Source organism: Cyprinodon variegatus, unplaced genomic scaffold, assembly GCF_000732505.1.
Source record: "Cyprinodon variegatus isolate N-32 unplaced genomic scaffold, C_variegatus-1.0 Scaffold193, whole genome shotgun sequence".
Taxonomy (NCBI): Eukaryota; Metazoa; Chordata; class Actinopteri; order Cyprinodontiformes; family Cyprinodontidae; genus Cyprinodon; species Cyprinodon variegatus.
In genome coordinates, this window is record NW_015150646.1 from 100876 (window position 1) to 125781 (window position 24906).

The window sequence follows — 24906 nt, forward strand, 5'->3', positions numbered from 1 at the left end:
CCCTACTTAGTAATTCCTATCACCTGCCCTCTTCCCTCCCTGCCTCAATCATAATTTATTCCTCTCACCTGTTTCCTCTGGTTTATATTCAGTTCAGCCTGAGCATTCAGGGCCAGATCATTGCTTGTCTTTCTGTCAGTCTTTCTGTTCAGTTTTTATTTGGTTCATGTCCTGGATCCTGGCCGCCAGTGGAAAGAGGGTTTTAGTGTTTGTCTCGTCTCCTTATCATCCACTGTTCCTCCCCCACAGAGTCCTCTGGGTTTTTGGCTCATTATGGTGGGAGGTTCAGTTTTTATCCAAGTAAGCCTGGCTCCAGGAAGGAGACCAGTTTAAAGTCCTGCTTCAAGTTCCGGTTCCTTCGTCCAGTCTCGGCCACCCTCTTCCACTGTGCCTGCCTGTCTGCACCTGATCCTGTCTGCTCCTGTGCGTGACCACCTAGTCATGCTTCTGGTCCCAGTCTGACTCTGAACCCTCCTGGGAGCCTGTGAATGCCTGGAAGTCTGGATCCTGCCACCTGTTTCTGCTCCTGCCTGTTTCTGTCTGTTCTGGATCCCTGACCAGGACGGGCTTCCAGCATGACCTCTGGGACTGCAGCACTGGGACATTCTTGGTCTGGACTGCTAAACTAAAATGTCTGAGATTGGGCGGTGCCCCCCCGCCTGCAGTGTCCGCAAGCCACAGCTCCGCTTTTGTTTGGTTTTATGTATTTAATAAACGTTTTGAACTTTCCTACTGACTGTCTCGCCTTGAATACTGGGTCCATCTGTCCTCGATTCATGACAGCCTCAGCAGATGGCCGCTCACACTGAGCCTGGTTCTGCTAGAGGATTCTTCCTGTTAAAAGGGAGTTTTTTCTCTCCACTGACGCTACAAGCATGCTTAGTGTGAGGGATTGCATTCGAGTCAATAAGTCAATGTAATCAGCTGGTTTTCCTTAGATAGAAACTTTAAATCGATTTGACAGTATGATCTGGTTGAACTGTACAGTGCCTTGAGATGACATGTGTTGTGAATTGGCGCTATATAAATAAACTGAATTGAATTGAATTAAATTTTTTATGTAAAACTAACAAAACCTTTAAAAAATAATTTCCAAATATTACCTAGAGTTACACCAGGGCCATTTTGAAAAGCCAATATGAAAAAGTAGTAAGATGAATTTCCGACTGTATAAGTCCAGAAGTTTTGTAGCTAAAATAACCAAAAGCCTTAACTAAATTAATCAATTCTAAATGTTCTCTATTTATCATTCAGCATGATAAAAAAAAAAACAATCCATTTGTTCCTGTCATCTAATGCTGCGTAAAATGATCCTAATTTTCTTACTTTAAGCTCAGCTCGAGCTCAATTAGCTCTTCCCTCAGACAGATGTAAAAAAACATAATAAAGGAGTTCTGTTAACAATTTTGTCATTATCCTATTAACACAATATACAATTTTCTGACCACTTCTGTTTGAATAGATTTTGTCGCTTTCATGACTTTAGCATCTTGCAAGACAAGTGAAACATTCATAAATGATATTAAGGGGGGGGAAACATCTGCCACTGTTTTAAACTAAGCTTGCTTAATGTATTCCATTATGCTTTGACTTTAAAGGGAGGCGAACTGCCTGTCACTGCTTATCACATACGCAGTATTTCTTTTAGAAAATGTCTCCCACTCTTAAAGCTGCCAAAATGATTTTTGTATCTTTTTACCAGCACAGTTTTTGGTACAACATTAAAGGGTTGCTTGTATTCATATTGTAAAATCCGAAAGCTTCAGTATTGTAATAGTAAAACTGTTATTTTTGTTTGTTTGTTTGTTATTTTGCCTAATAAGTATTGTTAAAAAACAGTTTTCCAATATAGAAAGAAACCTGGTAAAGAACCTGCAGATTGTTAAAGACTATTATACAGGAGAACAGGGGTTTTAAACATAAAGCCTTAAAAGAAAGAAGCTTCGGTTGTTAATTATGTGTAACATGTTAAGTCATGGAGTTGGAAATCTTTCCTGAGGTCCTATATATAGAAAATAAGGGTGAACGTTTTAAACATAATTAGACTGGAAGAACAAATGTCTTCTCACTTACCAAAAGAAGTCTCACCAAATTTAGGTCTTTTTTTTTGCCCCTTTTTTTATGAAATTATTTAAAGCTTATGTTAAAGACAAAATAAAGTTCAAGGTTAAGCAAAGAGAAAGCAAAACTGTCCATGCTACAATGGGGACAAATGTGACTGGCAGTGAGTCAACAGCCAGACCCTCAAGATGAACACAGTAAGGATTTGTGAGCATACATTTTCCGAATTTTTTTTTCTTTTTTTGTTTTTTTTTTTTGTTAACGCAGTATCTACAATTAAAAACCATTTTTAATCCCCACATTTGTCTGCACAAACAGGGACATTTTTCTTAGGATTCCCATGGCACCGCAGTATGCAAACAGTACTCTTAAAGTGGGTAATGACAGGTTTAAAATAGGTCAGTCGTATTCATAAATGTATTTTAGTTTTGCTTTTTTTGTAGTATTAAGTATAAAAAAGTCGTAGGCAGGCTGTAGTAGTGGAAAAGCCTTCATTGTCTGACTACCCTGTTTGTGAGAGGGACAAGAAATTACCTCTCTCGGGGTTCGTGTTTGCCATTAGCATTCTGTTTCTTTTCCCTTAGGGTAAGAGTTTAAACAGTCTCCATCCAATACTAGACTCTGTAAGTATCACATTTTGTTGAAAAAATGTCTGCTGAAAAAAATCTAGATTTTTTTTTAGACGAATATGGTCTGTTTACCTTGCGTTTCCCCAAAGCGGATGTATTTTACTTTTTAACTGCTTGTCTCTTTCCGTCTGACTCATCACAACCCCTTCAAATTGTTTGCCAAGCAAAATAGAGCAGGGGAGGTGAGGGGAGGGAGACAAGCTTAGTTATCTCTGGTGCCGGACATTTATACATCACTACTGCCTTCTTATCAGGACTAACAGAAAAAGTTTGAAAAAGGATTTAAGAACTGTTTCCCGCCATCACTGTTTCTGGGCTACAAAAAGATAATAATAATAATCAGATGCATTTATTCTTCCTTCATCTGTTTACCTGGAATTGATCATTCTGGTTTTATGCCTCGTTCTCTCACTCTGTCTCTTTCAGTCATTGGCGGCTGGCCATCATCTCCATTCTGTGCGTGTTTCCTCTGTTTAGCCTCTATTCAGGAAAGCCAGCTGCCTTCTTACAAAAAGACAGTGACAATCAACAGAGATAATCAAAAGTCAAATAGGAAACATGTGCAACGCTTGACTGGCTTTATTTATAAATAACCAACTGCAGAGTTATTCATTTGATAGAGGATGTCTAATTTATCATCCCACTTTATTTGTTTCTGTAAAATCTTGTTCAGATGTGCACCTTCAGAAACAACAAGTAGAAACACTTTGCTCTACGGTTTAAGGCAGATTAAGTAGATCTTGTTGATTATATTTGAATACAAACATAAACTGCCTTATGAATCAAATTTTCTTTCCAGTAACACCTACACATATTCTGCCACACTGTTTTCCCAGGAGTAAATTGAGACCAGCCCAGCCATGCGCTAGTTGGGTGCCAGTTTGACTAAGATGTGTTTTTGCCCTGCAAAATAAACTTAACTGGTTTGTGGGAAAGACTGATGATGCCCAGAGGAATCATTGCCAACAATGTTTCTCTGTATAGAGAAATAAATTGACTTTGAGTGCCAGCTTACTTAAAATGCAAAAACTTGTGAGCCCTGGGATATGGAATCTAAACGCTTCTATTCATCTAAAAAGGATTTTGGTGGTGAAATGTTTGTACCAACAGAACTATAGGAAAGCTAGAACATATTTCAGCTCACACACATTTTCCCAGATTCATTTAAAGAATCCAAACCGACCTGGGGGGAAACAGCAAATATGTTATTTATTCAAATCATTTTCGGACTGTAATGTCTTATTCTTTGTCAGGACAACAAATGACAGGGTGAATCGAGTTGAAATCATTGTCATCAGTTCACTCTGTGTACATATGGAATAAATTCACTACAAATTCCTTTCAAAATACAAGAAAGTATTAACAAAAATCATCTAAGTCAAAGTCAAACATATTTCAGCTTTTGACTAAACTAACGGAACTCAACTAAACTAAGCCACTACGTACTAAGAAGAAAAACTGAATTGTGTTTGTATGTATGCAAATCATAATCAATAGAATGTTATCACAGTTTGGCTTGGATTTTATGTTTTAGAACCGACATTTATCTTAAAGAGTTTTGAATGAGGTAAAATTGATTTAGAGCAATGTGAATGTGTGCAAATCAGTTCACAATGCGGTTCAAGTGGAAATAAAAAAATATTTTGTGAAATAATGTTTTTTTTAAGTGATTTGCCTAAATAAGAAATCAATAAGCTTTTCGATAATTGATTCTAGGACTTCTGAGTTACTCCTGTAGACTCGGATAGAATTGTTACAGATATTTTGTTTTGCTGTTCTAAACGTGGCTTCAAGACAACTTGAGTAATACTAGTTAACTTGAGTCGGCGGTAAGGAATGACTTTCATTTAGCCATGTCTCTGTCTTCCCCGATTTGACTCCTCTCTCTTCAGGTACACAGGCAAAAAGGAAGCACATGCATGTAGCAGTAGCTTTTTTCCCAGCACAGCAGGGGGCTAGATCGCATGTCCGCGTGGGACTGCTCTGTATATCCCTTTTCCACTGGCCAAAAAACCCATTTAAACGCGCAAAAAATCAACCTTTAGTGGCAGTGGGAACGACTAACTGACACGTGTCGACTCGGGTCAAAAGGCTTGGCAAGTGACCGTGTTAAAATTGCATTCAAAAGGCTCAAATCCGATTGACATACAGTTGAAACAGCTGACCCAGTTTGACCCGCTAATTTACGTGATACCATTGAGTGCAAGGAACTAACAGTATCTCTCAACATTGCATCTGTCGCGTTTGATCTAACAAGCACAAACAACGCTTACATTCGATTAACACTAGGGGTGGAACGGTTCACAAAATCCATGGTTCGGTTCGGTTCACGGTTTCGTGGTCACGGTTTTTGGTTCGGTTCGGTATATGTTGTTACCCCGAAATCCCATAAAATTAATGAAATTAATGAAAAAAATCAAAATAAATTAATGAATTGTAATTATTTTTAATGATCCGCGGAAACCCTGGATAATTTCCGCATGTTTTGCTGCTTTGAATTTAATCATCTCATGCCCTCCACGATCTCCAAGGAACTCAGAGCGGAGCGGACGGGAGCCACATAGGAGGCTGTAGTCTTTGCTTTGTGCAGGTGGTCTGGAGCGCAGCGGAGCGGAGCGCTGACGGAGTATGTGTGATTTCGGGGTTAGCCTGACATGTTGGTCATGTTGCTTTTAGCATAAACAAAACGTGTTGCACAATGCTTGCACACTGTTGCACTTTTATCCACAAATTTCTTTCCGCCGTCATCGTAGGTCACTCTAAATGCAAAGTGGTCCCATACAGCAGACCTATAAAGTGCTGCTGGCGCATCTTCCAACTCCTGTTCTTTCCCACGCGCCATACCCACACAATTCTCCACAACAACTGATTTTTTTCTGCTACACCCGGCTAAGCTGCTTCGCTTCTTCTTCTTCTTGTTTACTACTGGTGGTTGGCTTTGGTCGCAGTACCGCCACCTTCTGCTCTGGAGTGTAAATGCTTCACCTATGAGAAAAAGGAGCAGCGCATGAACCGAACGCAACACATGCGAACCGAACCGAGACAGTCGAACCGAATGGTTTCGTACGGTTTTCATAAACCGTTCCATCCCTAATTAACACGCCGCATCACTGATAAGAGGGATTCACAAAATAGCCAAATTATAAAGCATGCTCCCTTACATGTTGCTCTCCATTGTTTGTATTCCTCATATCTGTCACGTTGGTGACATCATCTACGCTAACTCAAAGTGATGCATCACCAGGCATGCAGCAGAGGGGGAACAGAGGCCATGCAGCATGCCAACGGGGGATCAAACCCAGCTTTTTTTTTAATATGTTAGCGGGTCAATCTGGGTTAGGAAAGAGGCCTTAAAGTGTTTTACAGAGAGTGTTAGAGAAGGGATGATGCAGCACTTTGGAGAGCAGAGCAAGCATTTTGGTTACATCATGTCTAATGGCATAAAACTGTTCAGTTACTTTTATATTCTCATCAATCCCTTTAGCTATTATGGGTCTTTTCTCATTGTTTAGTATGTTGTTTTTATAAAAAAAAATCTTATTTCATCTCTCTCTGTGTTAATTAGTCTTCCTCCTGCTGTTTCCTTGCTTCCACTTTGCCACACCTGTTCCACATAGATACCTTCCTTTAGAATCTCCTGCAAAAAAGATTTCATTAAAAACATTTAAAGGATTGAAAGGAAAGGGAAATTGTCTATGTGTGTGTCAATTTTAAGGGGCGGTTGCAATGCTTGTTTTGGCAAAAAGAAAAATTCTGCCGCTGAAGGCAAGCATTTTCCTCGTGTTTCAAATTGCTGCTGGAAGTAGCAACCGAAAGATACATGAATGCATTGCCTTTTAGTCTATGTCATGGTGGGCTTTTTCTACCTGATTTCACACACTTTCTTTTTGGGCATCTTAGACAGAATCCAAAAACCTGAAAGTGTAAAAAAAAAAAAAAAAAAAAGTGATCCAATAAATAAAAAAAAAAAGCTATAAAGCTTATTCGCTGGACTTGACCTGCCATGGGGCAAACGCTTTGCAAGGGCACAGAAAGCTGCTTATTGGAAGCTGCTCCATCTGTTATATAAGCAACAGCACCCCCATGACTGTAGTTTAGAAGGCAGCAATGGGAAAGGAGAAGCTATCAGAGAGAAGGACAGAAAGTCATCTGAAAGAAAAGCAGGATAGGAGAAGGAAGGCCTGAGGAAACGATTCTAGATGTGCAGTCCTGTTCTCTTTTGTGAAAGGTGTTCTTAAAGTTTCCTTTCTGGACATGATCACTGCTTTCCGGCCTTTCTTTCCTTTAATCCTTGCTCTCATCTTCTTCATCAGTTCCTCCATCCCTTCATCCTCCATTCAAGCACGGCAGGTGAGGGCGTAAATTTAATCATAATATCCTTGCCACATGCATGCACGCAGTGACTAGGAATGAGTAATGTCTTCATTTAAGTTTTAATTACTGTGCATCCTCCCAATCACCTGCTGCAACCTTTCTGCAATCAGGGGGGAACTCATCTCACTTCATTCCTCTTCCCTTCGGTCCTTGTCAACACAAAGCCCATCGTGGCAACCACACATGTGCTCTGGAAGTAGATTAGTGACACTGATACAGTGTGACTGATGTGCCAAACAATGAGGTTTTCACAACAAGCCAACATGAGAGATGTTCATCAAGTGTTCCCAACTGAGTGGGAGAGATTTTTTTTCTTTTTCATTTTTTGAACAGTCTTCTGGTGGGGAAGATAAGAACTGTATCTAATCAGCCAAAGTGTCTTTTTGGTGCCACACCATCATGATTTATTTCCCTGTTGTTTTTTGGTTTTTTTTTTTTTTTTGCCAAAGCAATTTGCCCTTTACCAAAAAAGTTAATTACAAACAATACTTGTAAAGCTCAAAGGCAAGCATGCTTTCTGGTTTTAACTTAGCAATAGCTCCAGCACTGTGAGCATTTTTGAGAATTTATTCAATCCTGGCTTTAAGACAGAAAAGGAGCAGAAGCCCTGCAACAAAAAAAACCCTGAGTTTGGGAGTGGAACCCCATTTAATACCACCCATACATTTGATCTTAAACGTCCATAGATACTAATGCGAGCATCAGGCTAAAACAGGCATCCCCAAAGTCGTTCCTCGAGGGCCGCTGTTCTGCAAGTTTTAGAGGTTTCCTGTTCTGTTCCCTGTTTTAGAAACCTCTAAAACAGGGAGCAGGGAGTTGATTAACAGGCTTTTGCTGAACTGCAATCATCAGAATCAGCTGTGCTGAAGCAGAGAAACCTCTAAAATCTGCAGGACAGCAGGCCTCGAGGACCGACTTTGGGGATGCCTGGGCTAAAATAAGTGAATAAAAGTAAATGATTAGTGGTTGACAAACAAGGCTTTAAAGTAAGTTTCTGTTGAGCAGTTTCAGGGGCAAAGGGTCTTTATCAGAGGGTCGGTTTGTGGGAACCATGGAACTGGTTATAAATTTACCGCTCAAATTGGTTCCTAAATCATTGGTACGAGTGATTCAGAATAAAATGCCTGTGTAAATTCACAGTCATCCAGCTCATGGCAACTGCAAACAGGCTTTAATAGAAAGGCAACCAGATCTTCGCTCAGTTTTTGAAGATGTTTCAACACCTATTCAGAAGTCTTTGTCAATTCTATTGGCTTGCACCTAAGCAAACTCTAGTTGGAGCGCTGAAGTATTTGAGCAGCATGGAGGACCAACCTACTGCACACATTCTAAGTCAGATGCTAATCACATGGCCACCTAGCCTAGTAAACTAGCCCCACCCTCCAGCGGCCAAGATAATTTTTTCCTGCCAGTGGTCTAGCCTTGATCAATGCCCCAGGCCCTAGAACTGGCGGGCCAATCACAACGCAGAGATGTGTTTTAAATTTTTGGATGCAAAGCGGGCAGGGTTTTTTAGGGCATGACAACAAAACTGCGCGACGCTGGAGAAAGCACAACAAGGAAGATCGAAACAACTAATAAACAGTAGCATGCACTGCAGCAGTAGCAGCTTTTAATTGAAAGTTAAAGGTTCTCTTTTCTGTTGTTGTTCAGTAAAAGTAACGTTTTAAGATCGTTCGAGGCAAGAATATTATACTTTGAAGCGTTACTATATGGTCAATTTACCGATTTAATGCGTAATTAAAAAAACAAGGCAACCAGCAGACCTACGAGGCTAACGGAAGTGAGGGCTTACTGCAGCCCGTCTGCAGCGACCCTCTCGGCATAGTCGTGTGTAAACGACCGCTGGCTCTGATGAATGTTCGACTCAGCTTTGGAATCAGTTTTGGAAGTTGTTTTCGTTGAAATGTGAGCAGGAAGACGCTCTATGCTCATTCATTTTTAAGAAGGACGTATTCGCCGTTTTGCCAACAGGCTGTTTGTTTACACTCCCCCACCAGCTTTCTGTCGCACTTACTACGTCACAGTCAGTTGCGCTCATTGGTCAAAGCGTTGGCCAATAGGCACAGACATGGTTTGAAAAACAACGGGTTGTTCTCATCAACTATCTTCCGATGTCTCATTCATCGGGGCCAGGCTAAATTACACATTTAATCTCACATTTAGTCTGGTTTATCAGGCTAATGGCTACCATTTGTTCTTCTGAAATTTGGAAGCCCTTTGTTGTGCAGGGGCTATATGATTGGTCTTTTCAATCATAATGGGAGGGCTTATATAACTTATTGGGAATTAGTTCCATGACTGAATTGTAAATGCTTTGAAGCTGAAACTGATCTCCTCCCCCTCTGTTCAGTGATGGCTTTTCTCTTTTCACAAAGATTGCTTTCTTGATGCTTCTTTCAAACCATCTGTACTCACAGTCCACAGTCTGAACACTTTGGTCTTCAAAGGTTTTGTTTTGAGGTGCACATCTACAGCTGAATCTTGCCCACCTTTTCAACTGTACAGCAATGTCAGCCAGCAGCTCTGGGAAAGATTCAGCTGATGTTTCATATCATATACACTAAAAGGCAAAACTGGGGTGTCATTTACTGAAAACAGCTAATTTTTATACACAGAGGTATATATATACCCAGTAGTTGTAAAAGGGGATATTACAGTGTCTATGTTTTTGCCTCTTAAGCTTTTAAGTTTTGTCTCTTATTGCTGTTGTTTTCTTCTACCAGTAATCAATATGTTTACCTCACTCCCATCTCAGCAACTGACTGTGTTATTTGAAATGTTGCTATGAACATCAGCGGGCGAGAACGTGGGTGAAAAATAAACTTTCATATGAGCCAGGTTTTAAAGGCTAAAGTTTAAGAGCTCTATGTGGTCTAAATTTCCCTCGAGATGTTCAGGACTAAATGAGGCTGTGTCTAGACATCATTTTGGAATTGATTATATTGCTCACCAGACAAAATTTTTTTTACAGCTAGTCGACAGCTGTCTCCTTGGGTAGTAACACATCTTTTCCCAGGTGCATGACAGCAATCAACGATATGAACAGAGGTGTATTTCCAGCCCTACCAATAACTGTAGAGGCGAGAGTTTCCCCGCCTGTCAAAGTTGACTCACAAGTTCAATTTGTGGGTGAAGTGGCCTGCCAGTCATTCTCTCCACCAAAACCTGCAGATGTGCCACTCATTTCGCCCCACGCTGAATTCATTTCAGACCATTTGTCTTTTGAGCAGAGGAGCATAAAGGTATGATCCAGGAACTCACCATGACAGAGGAGGCAGAGGAATCAAAAGATGATGAGCATGTCCCTCATGCGTTTTACACCTGCATCCTTTATCTAAACTGCTTCTCCTTGAAAGCTGCAAGGCCATCAGGAACAATGCTTGGAGCCAAACATCACAGCCAGCAGGATAGAAGCTGTCAGGGAGCCAGGAAGCTGCAATGGGGGGGGGTTGTTGTCCTGTAAATGCAGCTTCACCCTGGTTTCCGCCACACATACACACATTTACAGGCAGTTCCTCAGGATTCTCTCCTACAGCAGGAGATTCCCCCCTGCGGTGTTGTTACAGTCAGAGTTGTCTCAACAGCCAGAACTTTTTGATGAATAGGTTGAGTGAGGATGCTTGCAGGTGTGTGTCTCCCTGCTCCAATCTTAGAAATATGTGTGCGTGTGAGAATGTTTCAATGGAACAGTCTGTATATCTGAGTGTGGAAAAAATAATTGCCTTCAGTTTAGCTCAAGATGTAGAAAAAATAAGGTCCCATTTATGTCATGTGACTGATTTTTCACCATTTGATAAAATGTAGGATTGAGAAGCAGTTGCATGTTTTTAGTTTTTAGAATTGCATTTGTTCATTGTTATGATGGATATGTTTAATTTAGAGCCATATAATATCTATCAGTATCTCTGCTGTGGTTTTTCTTTTTTTGCACTCTTAGGTTGCAAAACTATAGATTTATCCAACAGTTTTTCACATTTTGTCACATTTAGACCACAAGCTTCTGTATATTTTAGATAAAAATCATTCATAATAGACCAATGCTAATACACGACTGCTCAAATACCACTTATTGCTGGATGGTGAATTTGTTTTATGAATAAAAATTTTGGTAATCCAATCAATTAACGCCAAGAGTGTGCGAAGCTGTAAATAAAAGCAAAAAGGTGGCTCATTTGAAGAAGTAGAAATATAAGACATATTTTCAGTTTTTTCACACTTTTATGTTAAGTATATAATTCCACATTTTAATTCATAGTTTTGATGCCTTCAGGGCGAATCTACAGTTTTCATAATCATGAAAAGAAAGAAAACGCTTTAAATGAAAAAGTTCTGTTCTATATATATATATATATATATATATATATATATATATACACCATTTCCTCCTTTTGGCACCTTCTCTTTTTTGACTATTGAGTCGATGTAACTAGTACATTTGTCCACTGTGAGATCAATAAAGTCAATTAATCAATCAATCAACCTTTTGCATGTGTCACACAGAGTAAATGTGAAGAAATAATGCAATCTTGGGCTCCTTGTGAAGTATAGGAATGTCAGGAGGCCCTTATTGCAAATTAAACCTCCTGCTTTCTCTTCCTACCTCCTTCCTTACGTCTAGCATTCTTCGGATAGCATCATGCCAATCACTGCTTTGGTTTAAGTCTCCTTGATTTACACTATTTCAAATGATCCACTGTTTCTTTCTAAGTTTGTCTTAGCTTAGATGCATCTGTAAGGCATTCCAGAGGGCAGCAGCTCAAACAGCTGAAACCTGGGTGTGAGCTGTCCATGATAAACCCTCACTCTGTCTGCTTCAGTGCAGTTTCCATACTAGTACACAGCAGTAAATGAGTGTATTTGTCAACAAGAAGGCCAGCAACAACTTCTTGTCTAGGCTGCACTTCCTGATGACTCTCAGAATTTCTAGACATTGTTGGGCATTCTGATACAGCAGAAGTGTTTACAGTCCAAGAAATGTCATAAGAGATGCTGGTGAAGATTCTGTCATCCAGGTCATAGTCATTCCAAAAAAGTAAAAAAAAAACAATCCACTGGACTTTGTTTCCAAGTTTGATGACATTTTGCTTCCCATCCAGGAAGCTTTTTCAATTAAAAATTCAGTGATCTGGACCTTTTGGAACTGGAAATTTTGGACTCTTTCCACACACTAGCTGTTGATGTAGAAAGGGCACACCGGTTAGTTTTGCTTCCCCCCAAAGTCTACATTAATATTTGGTCTTTCTGCTGTTCTTTAAGCACCAGGTTCATACTTTCCAAAGTTGACTCATCTACCCTAAGATCTGTCTGACCTCAGTAGTGTCTTTAATAAAAAATGTTACAGTGTTGTCTTTGCCTGCTGAATTAAAGTGGTAGTTTTAGTGGCAGTGCAGGAGGGGGCCCTGTGGTCCTCAGAATATGGGTGAGGGAAATGTAGGGGAAATTCCCACAGCATTATATTGCCAAACCCATTTTTATAGCAGAGATGGTGGCTTTATATATAGTGCGACTATTCTGCCACAGAATAATTTAGCATGTAGATAATTAATTCAAGCTTTGGCCTTATTTTATAGGAGCACCTTCTTCAATTGTTTGCTCTGTGTTGTGCATTTGACAGTCCAATTCTTTCTAGTGCAGCTGTTCTGGGAAGAACCCAGAGGTTTGATAGAGAACATTAGTGGTTTAGGTTTAGACTGATGACCACAGCAGAAAGCTACAGCTTATTTAGGTAAATAGGACAATTATTATTCAGGCACTGCAGAAATCTGATCTTTGTGGCACAATGGGAAATAGAAAAGACATTTTTGAGTAAAATATTAAAAATAGTGTAAACAAGCCCTTTCCATCGAATCCGATGAAACATGATTTGTTTTACAAAGAAGAGCAGACGACTATTTCAGTTTCTAGATGTGCTAGCTAGCGATGTATTGTAAATGTTATATAACTGAAACAGTAGCAAAACATGATTCATCAAGGATTGATTCAAGGAAAACTGAATATATACATTTTGAAAAACATAACTTTTTCCTCTGTCTGAAATGAAAATGCTACTTTGCTTTGATGCGTAATTAAAATCTGTGTAAAATATGATTAGTTTTGTGTTTGCAAAATGTCCAAAAGTGAAGGATTTTGAACGTTTTAGGCGTAAGAGTAATTTTTCAAGGTTCTCCTGCAAGGCGAGATTTACTGCATATTCAGACTTACTCTTTGCTCGTGTTATTGTGCTTTTTAAGGTGGTGGATCTATACTGGGGAGTTGATCCAGAGGAGTGGGACAATCCAGACTTGCAGAGACTCCGAATGAAACTTCTGGAGGAATGCCTGAAGACTTCAGCTGGGCCATGCTTTGTTGTGAGTAGTGCATGCTTCCCAGATACAGTTGATAATTGGATTTTTATTGTCCCATTTTACCCAAAAACAACTGTGTTTTTGTATTTTATTGCAATAGCAGGCTGAATATGCATCACATTAATTTGAGTACATTTATTATTTGAGAGAAAAAAAAACAGCGTCAAATAAATAGTTGTTTTTATAAGCAATTTTGTCAAATAGAGAATGTAATATAAGCCATTGTTTCACAAGAAATTTGGAAATCTTTATCTTGATGCTATACATGTATTCATTTCATCTTTTTTTTTGACAAAAGAAAAATATGAAGCAGTCAAAGGGAGTCAAAGCATAATTTAAGCACAATTTTTACATGTAATGTTGAGCAAACATACAAAAAAATGATTTGAATAAAAAAAAAAATAATAATAGCTACAGACAAATAATAAAACCAGTAAAAACTTCTAATCTGCCTAACTGGGAAAAAATGAGTTAAAAGCTCTGATAGTTGATATCATGTATAGCTGGTCTTTGCTGGTTCAGTTCCAGAATCACACATGGGGTGCTGATGAATACCAATGACCTAAATAGCAATTATTTTGCTTGCAGCTTTAACAGGACTGATATTATTTTTCAAGAACAGGTTCATGTAACAAGCGATCAAACCAAATTTTAAATATGACTCAGGAAAGCATGTGTTCAATTCAATTATCAGTGTTGTATCAATACCAAAAGTTAATCTGATTTATGACCCTAATAAAGCTGTACACTTTTCTGTAAGTAGAAGCTGTTTTGTTTTTCACTCCGTTTTGTCCCGTTCTGTCTTATGATATCAAAAGCGGATACAAAGAAAAAGAAAAAAAGGAAGAAATATCCTCAGAGGAGAACAGCAAAGACGTTAAGAAGAAACACTTTTCATGCCAGCTTTAAATATTTACACCAAACTTCTACTCTGTGAGAATAAACTGCAGAGAACTGAATCGCACATATTTCATTTTTTTTGATGGAGCTAGCTGCTCTTTATATCGCTGTACTTTGCTGTAATGTGGCTTGCAGGTGTTTTGTTCCAGTTTACATCGGTTCCAGTTTCTTCATATTGAACAAAAACACAAAATGCTGACATCTCTATGCTTTATAACCTTTTTCACCATTTAGAATAAAATCAAATACACTAAACTGTGAAACCTTGTGTAACTAATCTGTACTTAACCCTGAGATTTTCTTGATTCCTTCGATTATTTCAGGCTTTGTTCAATGAAAAAAAGGCTCAGTGAGAGTGTAAAGAGGAAGAGCATAGCAGAGGGTAGTTATGGTGAATTATTCAGGTGGAACAGATCAAGTGTAGAGGTTGAAACAGAGGTGAGAGTTTGCAGGTAATGCATTATGGGTACAAAAGGAGCTTAATCTCCAAGGAATAACCCCTGGTCCTCAAAATGAGTCCTGATCTCATCGCATTCCCACCATTGCTGCTTTCAGTCAGTGTGCCACATTCAAACAACAACACAGTAGATAAATTAGCAGGATTCTTCTCCATCTATGGTGTTGGTAGCCTTGTTTCCTATTAAGCAGATGAAACCTTCATGCTGTATTGGGGCCTTTGTCCTCAGATCCATATTTTTGGAAGCTACATGGAAAACCTTGTCTGATAATCTGGTATTCTTGCTTCTGTATCAACAAAATGTCTGGACACTGTGTCTTTAATGGAGAGGGATACTGTACTGTTACAGTACAGGGATAATGTCTGTTTAGTTGATGTATTTATAAAGTTAGTTCCGTAAAAATTCAAAAAAATATCCACTGGACGTTTCGCCACCTCTCCAGGAAGCTTTCTCAATTCAAATGTCTGGATCCGCAGTGAGTTTGAGTCTTATATAGACAAAGCCTTGTATCGCTTGGAAACATGCAAATGGTAACCGATGAATGGGTCGTTTGGTTCCGTATAAAGTTAGGTTTTGAATGTGAGCCTGAGTAAATCTGTTTCCTGCATCAAGGACAAAGTGCTCTGTATGCTCAGATAGCAGCGCATATCTGCCAAACTCTAAAAACAGTGTTTGTGTAGAAAAAGAAAAACAACAAGGTTGATGTAGCTTAGCGATGTCACAGGAAGGGAAATCTATCTTTTTTTTCTCTAATGGAAATTGTTGAAAATGATTTATTTGTTTTCGATAGTACACTTTGAATCTTTCACAAAAAAATATATTTTAGTCAGTTAAATGGAGGGACACAGGGAAAGCTAACAAATACCAGACAAAATAGGTGTGACTAGTTACCGTCCTTGTTTTCCAGTCGCTCACGTGACTGTTTAGAGTAGGCATCCCCAAAGGTTTTAGAGGTTTCCCTGCTTTAGCACAGCTGAGTCTGATGATTGCAGTTCAGCAAAACCCTGTTAATCAGCAATCAATGAAAATCAGTTATGCAAAAGCAGGGAAACCTTTAAAACCTGCAGGACAGCGGCCCTTGAGCACCGACTTTGGGAATGCCTAGTTTAGAGTCTGTTGCAAATGCTTTTCTGTGATTGTAATGGTGTCCACAGCTAAGCGAAGCAGAGCTGACACAGTTTAAATTGGAGGTACGGTGCCCTAGAAAACCTCTTCTCAATGTGAAGAAAGCTTTTATATTTTTGAAATAAAAATAACTAAATCTTGTCAGTTTTTTAATCAAATGTTAACATATTTGAATGGGACTTTTAGTCCAGTAATATAATTAAGCCTGCTTATTTTGGTGGGATCACTAATCTAAATGTATACTTTTCTACGCAGCCACACATTGGTCTGGCAGCTTTAAGAATATTCCTTATCATCTCAACCCTGGAGTTCTGTTTGGCATTATTTCTTTTCTTTGATCACTTGTGCGCCTCCTTTATCTGTGGTTGAAGGGACAAATGATGTGCAAATTGGATACATCTGCAGGGCATAATAGGTGTGTTTCCATCTGCATGTGTTTAGCACATTGGCCACCTGCCTGGGGTTTTCCTGGACAGCGAGTGTCGGAGATGGGCTGTAAGGGTAAGCAAGTAATGGTTAATGGATGGATGGTTGCATTCAATGTTGGCTGTTTTTTTATTTGGAAGCAATGATGAAGGACTTAGGAAGCGGAAAAAATGGGCAAACGTGCAGCTTTGTTGATGCAGCATTTTAAATACATGATAAGAAAAACAGATTAAGACAGTATCTAATTTAGTTAGCATGTATCAGAAACCCCAACAATAACACATTTTTTACCAGCTGTATATCTCGCTACATTAGGCATGCTAGCTGTTGTCTACAAAAGTTACCAACTAAAATAAAAAGTAAACACTTTGAGATTTTCTATTCAAAGATGAAAAACACAAAATAGGTAATTAATAATTTTTATTTTGCATTTTGTACTGCCTTGGTATAAGTTTCTTTCTCTTTGGATGTTTCTTAATACTGCTGTTTACTATCTGCTGTTTTATATAGTTATGCATTATTGAGTTGTTAAAGTCCAGTTACCATAATACGATCCCTGTCAGGTTGAGTGGAGACTTTGAGGACCCAAATCCAGAGAGGAGTAGGCACAGATTAATTTGTGATAATTTAATGAAAAAAATCCAAATTCGAAAAATACTGAAATCACAACAAAGGCAATAAATGTTAGGAAAAGTACTTGAAGTAAGCAAGAGACTAGAAAGCAATGAAACAACACAAGAAACCAGCACTGAGTGAAAGGCTCTGCTGCTCTTTTAAGCCCAGCACTATGATGAGAAAGATTATCTTCCCCAAAAAGATCCTCTCTGGAAGAGATGCATAACTCGCACTCACTAACACACAGGAACCCTGACAACCCATGTTAAATGAAGTCAGATTGTTTTAGTACATCTAAGGCTACGTTCACACTGCCCAAATGCGTCCTATATCTGATCTTTTCATGGTAGTCTGAACAACACAGATCCGATTTTTTCCAATGCGACCCAGGCTACTTGGCTATGTGGCCCTGAATCCGATACGAATCAGATCTTTTCAAATGCGACCTGTTTCTGAACGGCCAGATCAGATTCATCCGACCTGAACACCATTAAAACGGTCACTATTCTGGGTCTTGCTATGAAGAAGCAGCAAGAAAAACAACAACCAAGGCAGACAGTGATGCTGAGAGCAGTATTTATGTTTAACCATCTTAAAAAAGATTGTGTTTTTAAGGTTGGCTAGATCACTAGATGCGCCCCGGCACTACCATCCATGTTTATTTAGGTAAACACAGAACACGCTGGCCTGTGATGTCATTGCGTCCTCTACTGTGCATGTGGGACATTTGCGTTGTATGACTGCAGTTCACACAGGAGATCACATACAAGTCGCATATATTAGGAAATGTGAACGGCAACGCAAAAAAAATCGGAATCGAGCATCAAGGCCTGCATTTTGAAGGTAGCCAAAAAGGTCTGTTTTATGTGTCACATCTTAGAGACACCACATATGCAAACCAAAGATAGTTAGCACTTTTACATTTAGATAGATGCCATAACGTCCCCTCTTTCATTACCCATAGGTATTATGTGCTATTTGCTCACCTCCGAAAGCCGTAAATTAGGGAAGATTTACTTTATTAAAAAAAAAAACAGCTGATAATTATTTGCCACTTAAGAGCAGTCAAAAGATGTTTATTTAGTGCCGAGCCTTTTACCTGAGGTTATTAGGTTATCATTTAATGTGGCTGAACAGTACCATAACGTACATTGTTACACTCTTTATCCCAATAGACATTCACTATACAGCATGAGTGTGTATTATAAGCAGCTAGGGCTTTCACGCTACAACAATTCCAAAGTCGATATCACAAAATCGATATTCAGGAACATAATAGATAATAAAAATAATTTCCTATGCCATGAGGATAAAAAAATGCCAAGCACTGGCGCCACTAGTGGCTAAAAGTTACACATAGCCGCTTTGAAAAAGGAGCTCATACAGATTAAACTTGAATGAAAAATCTGAAAGTGAGGAAACACTTTCAGATCTGTCTGTTGTTGTTTTATCTTCATGATATCATACATTCCCTGCAGTCTCATCATGCTCCGAAGTCCCTAAAGTTTTACCATCCTGACCCTTTCTGCACAACACAACGCACTGATGGATCATAGACGCATCATCTCAGGTTTTCTGTTCAGTTTGTTTTTCTCTGTGTTGAGCTTCAAACACAAGCTCAATGTAATGATATTCAGCGCCTGGCAGTAGATACACACTCAAATCCACAGTGCATCTCTTCCCCATCTGGCTAGTTTAATGTTTAATGGTATATTTTAGTGGTCCTACTGTAGAAGTAAATGAAAGATTTTATATTGAGAGTCTCATGATAGCCGCATGGTCTCATTCAGACATGTCAAAGCCAGCTGCTGCGGTCCCAGTAGCCCCCGAGCGCAGCTTCCCCTCAGCCATCCGGCCCCATTTTCAGGACCAGGAAGCTCAGAGCCAGCGACAGCGGTAGTGGTTTCTCTGATTAGGGACTCCCATCCAGGTTTTTGACATTTCTGGGTTGTCTGAGGCGTCTCTGGTGAATGGCTGTTTATTTTTACTGGGTTGTAGCTCTAGATTTACATGTAAGTACAAGAGAAAATGTCAGATTGATATTTTCTTTCTTTATTCTGAGTTGTGCACTGGGCTGTCACCTACAATTCAGTGGATCATTAGATTTTTCATTTAACTTGCTTTCTTTTAATTTCTATTGTTCTTTAATGAAGAGGCCCCCATAGTCGCCCTTTCACCCACTCAGGTGTCTTTTTCTGCAGAAACACACAAAAGACTCAGACAGTTTTCCTCATAGCGTGGATCAAACAGCAGAATGGGAATGAGTAGATGAAAAGAACAGAAGATAAAATCAGGACACACTTCGGAAATCCAAATGACTTCTTCATTGACTATTGATTTGTTCCTGCGTCGACACGCTGCAGAGAGAGAAAGCAGAGAACGGTGACTGACGTGTGCTGCAGGGCTGTTTCATTGCTGCCACAGAGGATGTGTGCAACAACTGGAAACCTCTTTTATTCTCTGTGCCACACATAAATTACTCCTTAGTCTCGGCTCTGCAGAGACATCCTGTAGGGCCACAAAAAAAGAAAAAAAATGTTCCAGGTGAAGCTGTTGATACACAGTTTTATATCTGTTTTCACACCTCCTTGTCAGGACGTTTCTATTTTAGAGCTGGAGAATGTCGCGTTGCGTCTTTATGGCAACCTTGGATAAACTAATTTGTGAGTCTTTGGTTGTGATAAAATGAACTTCTCTTGCATCTGTCTGTATGCATCTCTCATTATGAAATTTTTGCAGCGGACATCAGTTGGGTCGGAGCTCAAGATTGTTGTAAACACACATACCTACCAACCACACCTTGGCAAAAGTGACTTTTCTCCATACCATTGGGTAGGGAAAAGATGGTTTCCATGGCGATAGCAAGGGTTGGCATGGTGATAGTGTCATTGACCCGAAGATTAAGCATGACAATAAGGCATTTCTCTCTCTCTCTCTCTAGATAAAAGCTAGATAAATGCCTGAAGGTCTCATATCTGCAGATAATCTTCAGCTTCCAGATGTCTGCCGTATGAAAGGACATCGTAAAAGATCCTGCTGTTCATCTTTCACCTCCTTTTTCCTCCTGTCAGATTACGACACCTGATAAGGTTATAATGTAGAAAAACTGCTGTTTTTGTGGTTGCTTGGCAGGTTCGTACACAATGAAGCCTACTTGATCTTACACTTGGAGACAGCACCAACATTGATGGGTGTTGATGTCTGCGGTTGCTGTTGCTGTACTGGGAGAATAATTATAAAGCAGCAGATGAGTTTGCATGTTGCTGATCACTGCTGCTGGGGTATCTTTCAGGGACTAATAAATAGATTAAAAGATATTTGTAAATGTTTTGTACCAGTCATAAAAAAACAACCCCACTGTATCTTTCAAGTACACTTCTGATTATGATTTTTCCTGCTTATAGAATAGATTAGACAGAACCGTATAGAAGTTACCCACATAAAAAGGACCAAATATTGTATTGTTGAATAAGACACAGATTAAGCTTTTGGGTCACAGTGACATGTGATTTTAGAGGACTTAATCAGAGCATTTTAGATTAAAGGTTACTAACCAGCTATAAAGCTTTTTTTTCTGGTAGCACCATACTGGGTGTCTGTTTTGTTACATCCAAATTATTTTCTTAACCCATAAACTAGACCATTGAAACTGGGACACATAGCACCAATAAGGTCATGATGGGATTTATGTTTGGGATCAAACGTGGATGTTTGTAACCATCCCAAACACACTTTAAAACTGGGTTTGAAATCTATGAGATTAACATCAAGGATTTGTTATGGCCTTGAAAAGTAATGTACCTGTTGATATTGTTTGGATTATCTGGTGTGTCCTATGAAAATCATCTTAAATTGGCTATACTATTTTCGCATATCCATGCTTTTTCTTAGCTAAATTTAGTTTGATCCTGTATATATTTAAAGAGGAGCTTTGCACCCTTTTTCAATAAGTGTCACAGAGACAAGTAGACAGAGGCAGGTATAGGTAGGCTGTTGAACAGGTGAGGTAAGAACCAATTAGTGGGAACAGGTGGAGATCATATAGAGTGGGGTGGTGGCTGGAGGCTGAGCTGTTTTGATAACTGCTGGTGGCTGAATAATGACGGGCTGAACAGAAAAAGTCCATAAGTCCAAAACCAAACTAAACAAAACCATAACTATAAAAATAAGTCTTTACATCCAAACGTGGATTTCATTTGTGCTGATGATGTAAATGTATGACCAGTTCCACAGGGGTGGCAATGCAGGTACCAATGTGTCCACTGAGGGGTGTGTGAATACCAATGGAAGCCAAAAACATTTTATAGTCAATCTATGCGGATTTTTTATTTTTTAAATGAATCACTGAAGACAAATTAACTTTAAAACTTGCTATTAAAGCTATGTACACATTTATTCATTGGTGCTGCTTAAAATCATTTATTTTTCTACAAAATAGGTACTGTACACTAAGATAGTTGAGCGTTTTCTCTTTATCTTTAGTTACATACAAGAGAATCCAAGATGAGAAAAGATACAAACCCAATAAAGTAATGTAAATGTAAATCCCTTTATTGTCCCCCAATGGAGAAATTCACTCTGCATTTAACCCATGCCCTTGGGAAGCAGTGGGCTGCCATTGTGCGGCGGCGGGGGAGCAGTGTGGGGTTAAAGGTCTTGCTTAGGGAGTCAGAGTGCAGGCTCTGAGGAAAGACTAACCACTAAGTGTCATGAAATGAGGACAGATGGACCCAGTATTCAAGGAGAGACAGTCAGTAGGAAAGTTCAAAACATTTATTAAATAAACACCACAAAAGCGGAGCTGTGGCTCGCAGACACTGCAGGCGGGGGGGCGGGGCACCGCCCAATCTCAGACACTCTGTAGTGGGAGAAACACAGGTAAATGACCACGATCATCTGACAGAAGATTATCTGAGTTGGTCACTTACCTGGTTTAACAGTCCAGACCAAGAATGTCCGCAAGTGCTGCAGTCCCAGAGGTCATGCTGGAAGCTGATCCTGGTCAGGGATCTAGAACAGGCAGGAACAGAAACAGGTGGCAGGATCCAGACTTCCAGGCATCCACAGGCTCCCAGGAGGGTTCAGAGTCTGACTGGGACCAGAAGCATGACCAGGTGGTCACGCACAGGAGCAGGCAGGATCAGGTGCAGACAGGCAGGCTCAGTGGAAGAGGGTAGCCGAGACAGGACGTAGGAACCGGAACTTGAAGCTGGACTTTAAACTGGTCTCCTCCCTGGAGCCAGGCTTACTGGATAAAAACTGAACCTCCCCACATATTGAGCCAAAAACCCAGAGGACTCCGCGGGGGAGAAACTGGACGATCAGGAGATGAGACAAACACAAAAACCCTCTTTCCACTGGCTGCTAAGATCCAGGACATGAAACATTAACTAAAAAACTGAACAGACAGACTAACAGAAAGACAAGTAATGATCTGGCGCTGAATGCTCAGGCTGAAGGGAATTTAAACCAGAGGAAACAGGTGAGGGGAATGAATTGTAATTGAGGCAGGGAGGGAAAACGGCAGGTGAGAGGAATTACTAATTAGGGAGGAGCAAACAGGCCAGATCATGACACTAGGCCAACACTCCACTCATAAAAGAGCAAGAATTCAGTATGATCTTTATTTGTAGAATATTGTTCTGAGTAAATTGTTGCTGTATTTCTGTTAGTTTTTCATTAGTTGCCGACTTTAAAATGTCAAAGTAGGACATTCTACATGATGGTATCACTGCTGCCACCTTCTGGTCAAGAGAGGAACCTTAGTCCTACCCAGACTGGGTTCTAATACTATAGATAACTTTCCATGGGTAAGCATCCCCAAAAATATGGCATCATGTCAGCATTTATCTTTGCAATTAGTTTTTAAACTATTGATTATGCAACTTGATAGCATTTTATCTGAATATTATGGTTTAGAGCAAAAAACAATCAACTATAAGACATGGATATATTTTTATTGATCAGTAAAACTACAGGTTTTCTTTATCATGTGCTCTAATTTTTTTTAATAATTGCGACTCTCTTGTTTCTTTTTTGGATACATCATGCTTGCCTCTCCTCTGCTGCAGCTGACTGTGTGCATTGTGGATTAATTGACTGCATGACTGATTGATTTGCTAATTCATACTGTGGCCGTGTGCAATCTTAGCTGCCTCTCCCAGCTGGTTCATCAGATAAAGTGCACTTAGCCAGAGTATAAAACCCAGTCCAAGGATGACAAAAAACTGAGGAAAGAAAAAAAGGGGAGGGAGGAAAAGGAGCGCAATGAAGGCTGAAATTGCATTTGGTTCCTCTGTTATCTTTCCTTTATCCTCTTGTTTTCTCACACCCTCTGTTCCTGGGGAGGAGTAAGAGCTCTACAAATCCTTCTTAAACGTCAAAAATGCACATACAGTACTGTTCATTGACTGATACATAACAGAGAGAAACTGTAGCATAAACTAATCCGTTTGAGAGGGTTTTAGCTCTCAAGCTAAGACAGAGGTTATACCCCCTCTCCACCCCCATCAGGACATTGAAACACATTTCTACCTTGCAAATCAAGAAGACGATTGGTACACCTTTATACTGTAGAGCTGGATTGACAAGTGTGGTAAACTCTGTTCATTATCATTTAAAAGCCTGCTGTTGACATTAAAGACAAACATCTAGTTTCAACTTTTTTTCCTGTCAGAGCACACAACACCGTTCATCCAGTTGTGTCTTCACAAGACGAGCTGACAGAAGCCTTGTCAGCAGCACGGAGAGTGACTGTTCCCTCTGTTTTCTTCCTGCTACATTTCTGTCCCAGTATTCCAGTCGTTTAGCCGAGTGCCTTCATCATTTACTGACACATTGCTGCAGGGCCATGAGTCAGAAATACGGGGTGACCTGCAGGGCAGCTCAGTGTTGCAGAAAGGCCTCCAAAAGCCCTGAAGGGCAGCTGAACAGCCACTCTCATTATACGTCGAACATTATTGTTGCAGTTAATCCACATATGAGCATTTTTTTCCTTACCAACAGCCCCCAAACACAAGTTTTGATTTTTATCCATATTAAAACTTCACATTGACTTACATTCTTTTTGGTTGCTGCATTTATGCCTAACCCTGACATTTACCTAAACCCAACCACTACCAGTAAGTTCCTAAAAGTGGCTCCCTAACATTTAACGCAGGGTTCCACCACATTAGCATCAGCTGGTCCCCACAAGGCCTGATGGTCCTCAGAAGGTTAGTAAATGTACCAAAAATAAACCATAACGCTAACAAAAAATGGTATAGGACGGTTCAAAGCACTGTTTTGAGATGAATAGAAAGAAGTAAAACATGGCAAGATCGGGATGTTTACCACCCATGAGATTATCCTAAAGAGTAATGAACTCTATATATCTCATAGGTAGGGTTTAGAGTTGAAAAGATTTTCACAATTCAGATTTCACTATAGATTCTGTGCAACGATTCGATCCCTTATCGATTCTCTTATCAATTCTGTGAATAAAGATGAACTTGGTAAGTGCACAGTGACATTTCTCTACCTTCGGCTGGGACGTTCTATTTCTGCCTGCCTTGGCGAAAACAGAAGGCGGAGAACGGGAGCTGCCAGCCTCTGAGCCAGCCAGGCTACGCGTCTCGTGACACTGTGATCTAAATCCAATGGAGAAGGCATCCGTTTAATGAAAAAGCATTGCTGTACAATTTCAGGAAATAAACTCATCTCCCTCTGATTTAAATAAACCCTCCCTGAACTGTGGAGCAACTTCTTAGCATGTTTAATAACCCCAAAGACATTAAAGGGGTTTATTTCCAGAAATGTAATGATTTACTAGGAACGACATTAAGTACAGCCAGTGATATAAAACTAGCCACTTACCACTAGAGTTGCCTTTCATGGTGGTCGTAACTAGGGGTGTAAATAATAATCGTTTTGTATCGATGCATCGATCCAAAAGCCGACGATCCGATGCATCGACACGTCCGCAAGATAATC

General features: G+C 39.7%; 1 protein-coding gene across 3 annotated transcripts in view; it reads left to right on the forward strand.

The window, feature by feature from the left end:
- Window positions 1–24906, forward strand: part of nwd2 (NACHT and WD repeat domain containing 2) — a 73631-nt gene that overhangs the window by 24468 nt on the left and 24257 nt on the right. For all 3 annotated transcript variants that reach the window (XM_015379543.1, XM_015379542.1, XM_015379545.1), the window contains one exon: window positions 13298–13414. In XM_015379543.1, the coding sequence (XP_015235029.1) occupies window positions 13298–13414 (117 nt within the window). The remainder of the gene's footprint in view (window positions 1–13297; window positions 13415–24906) is intronic.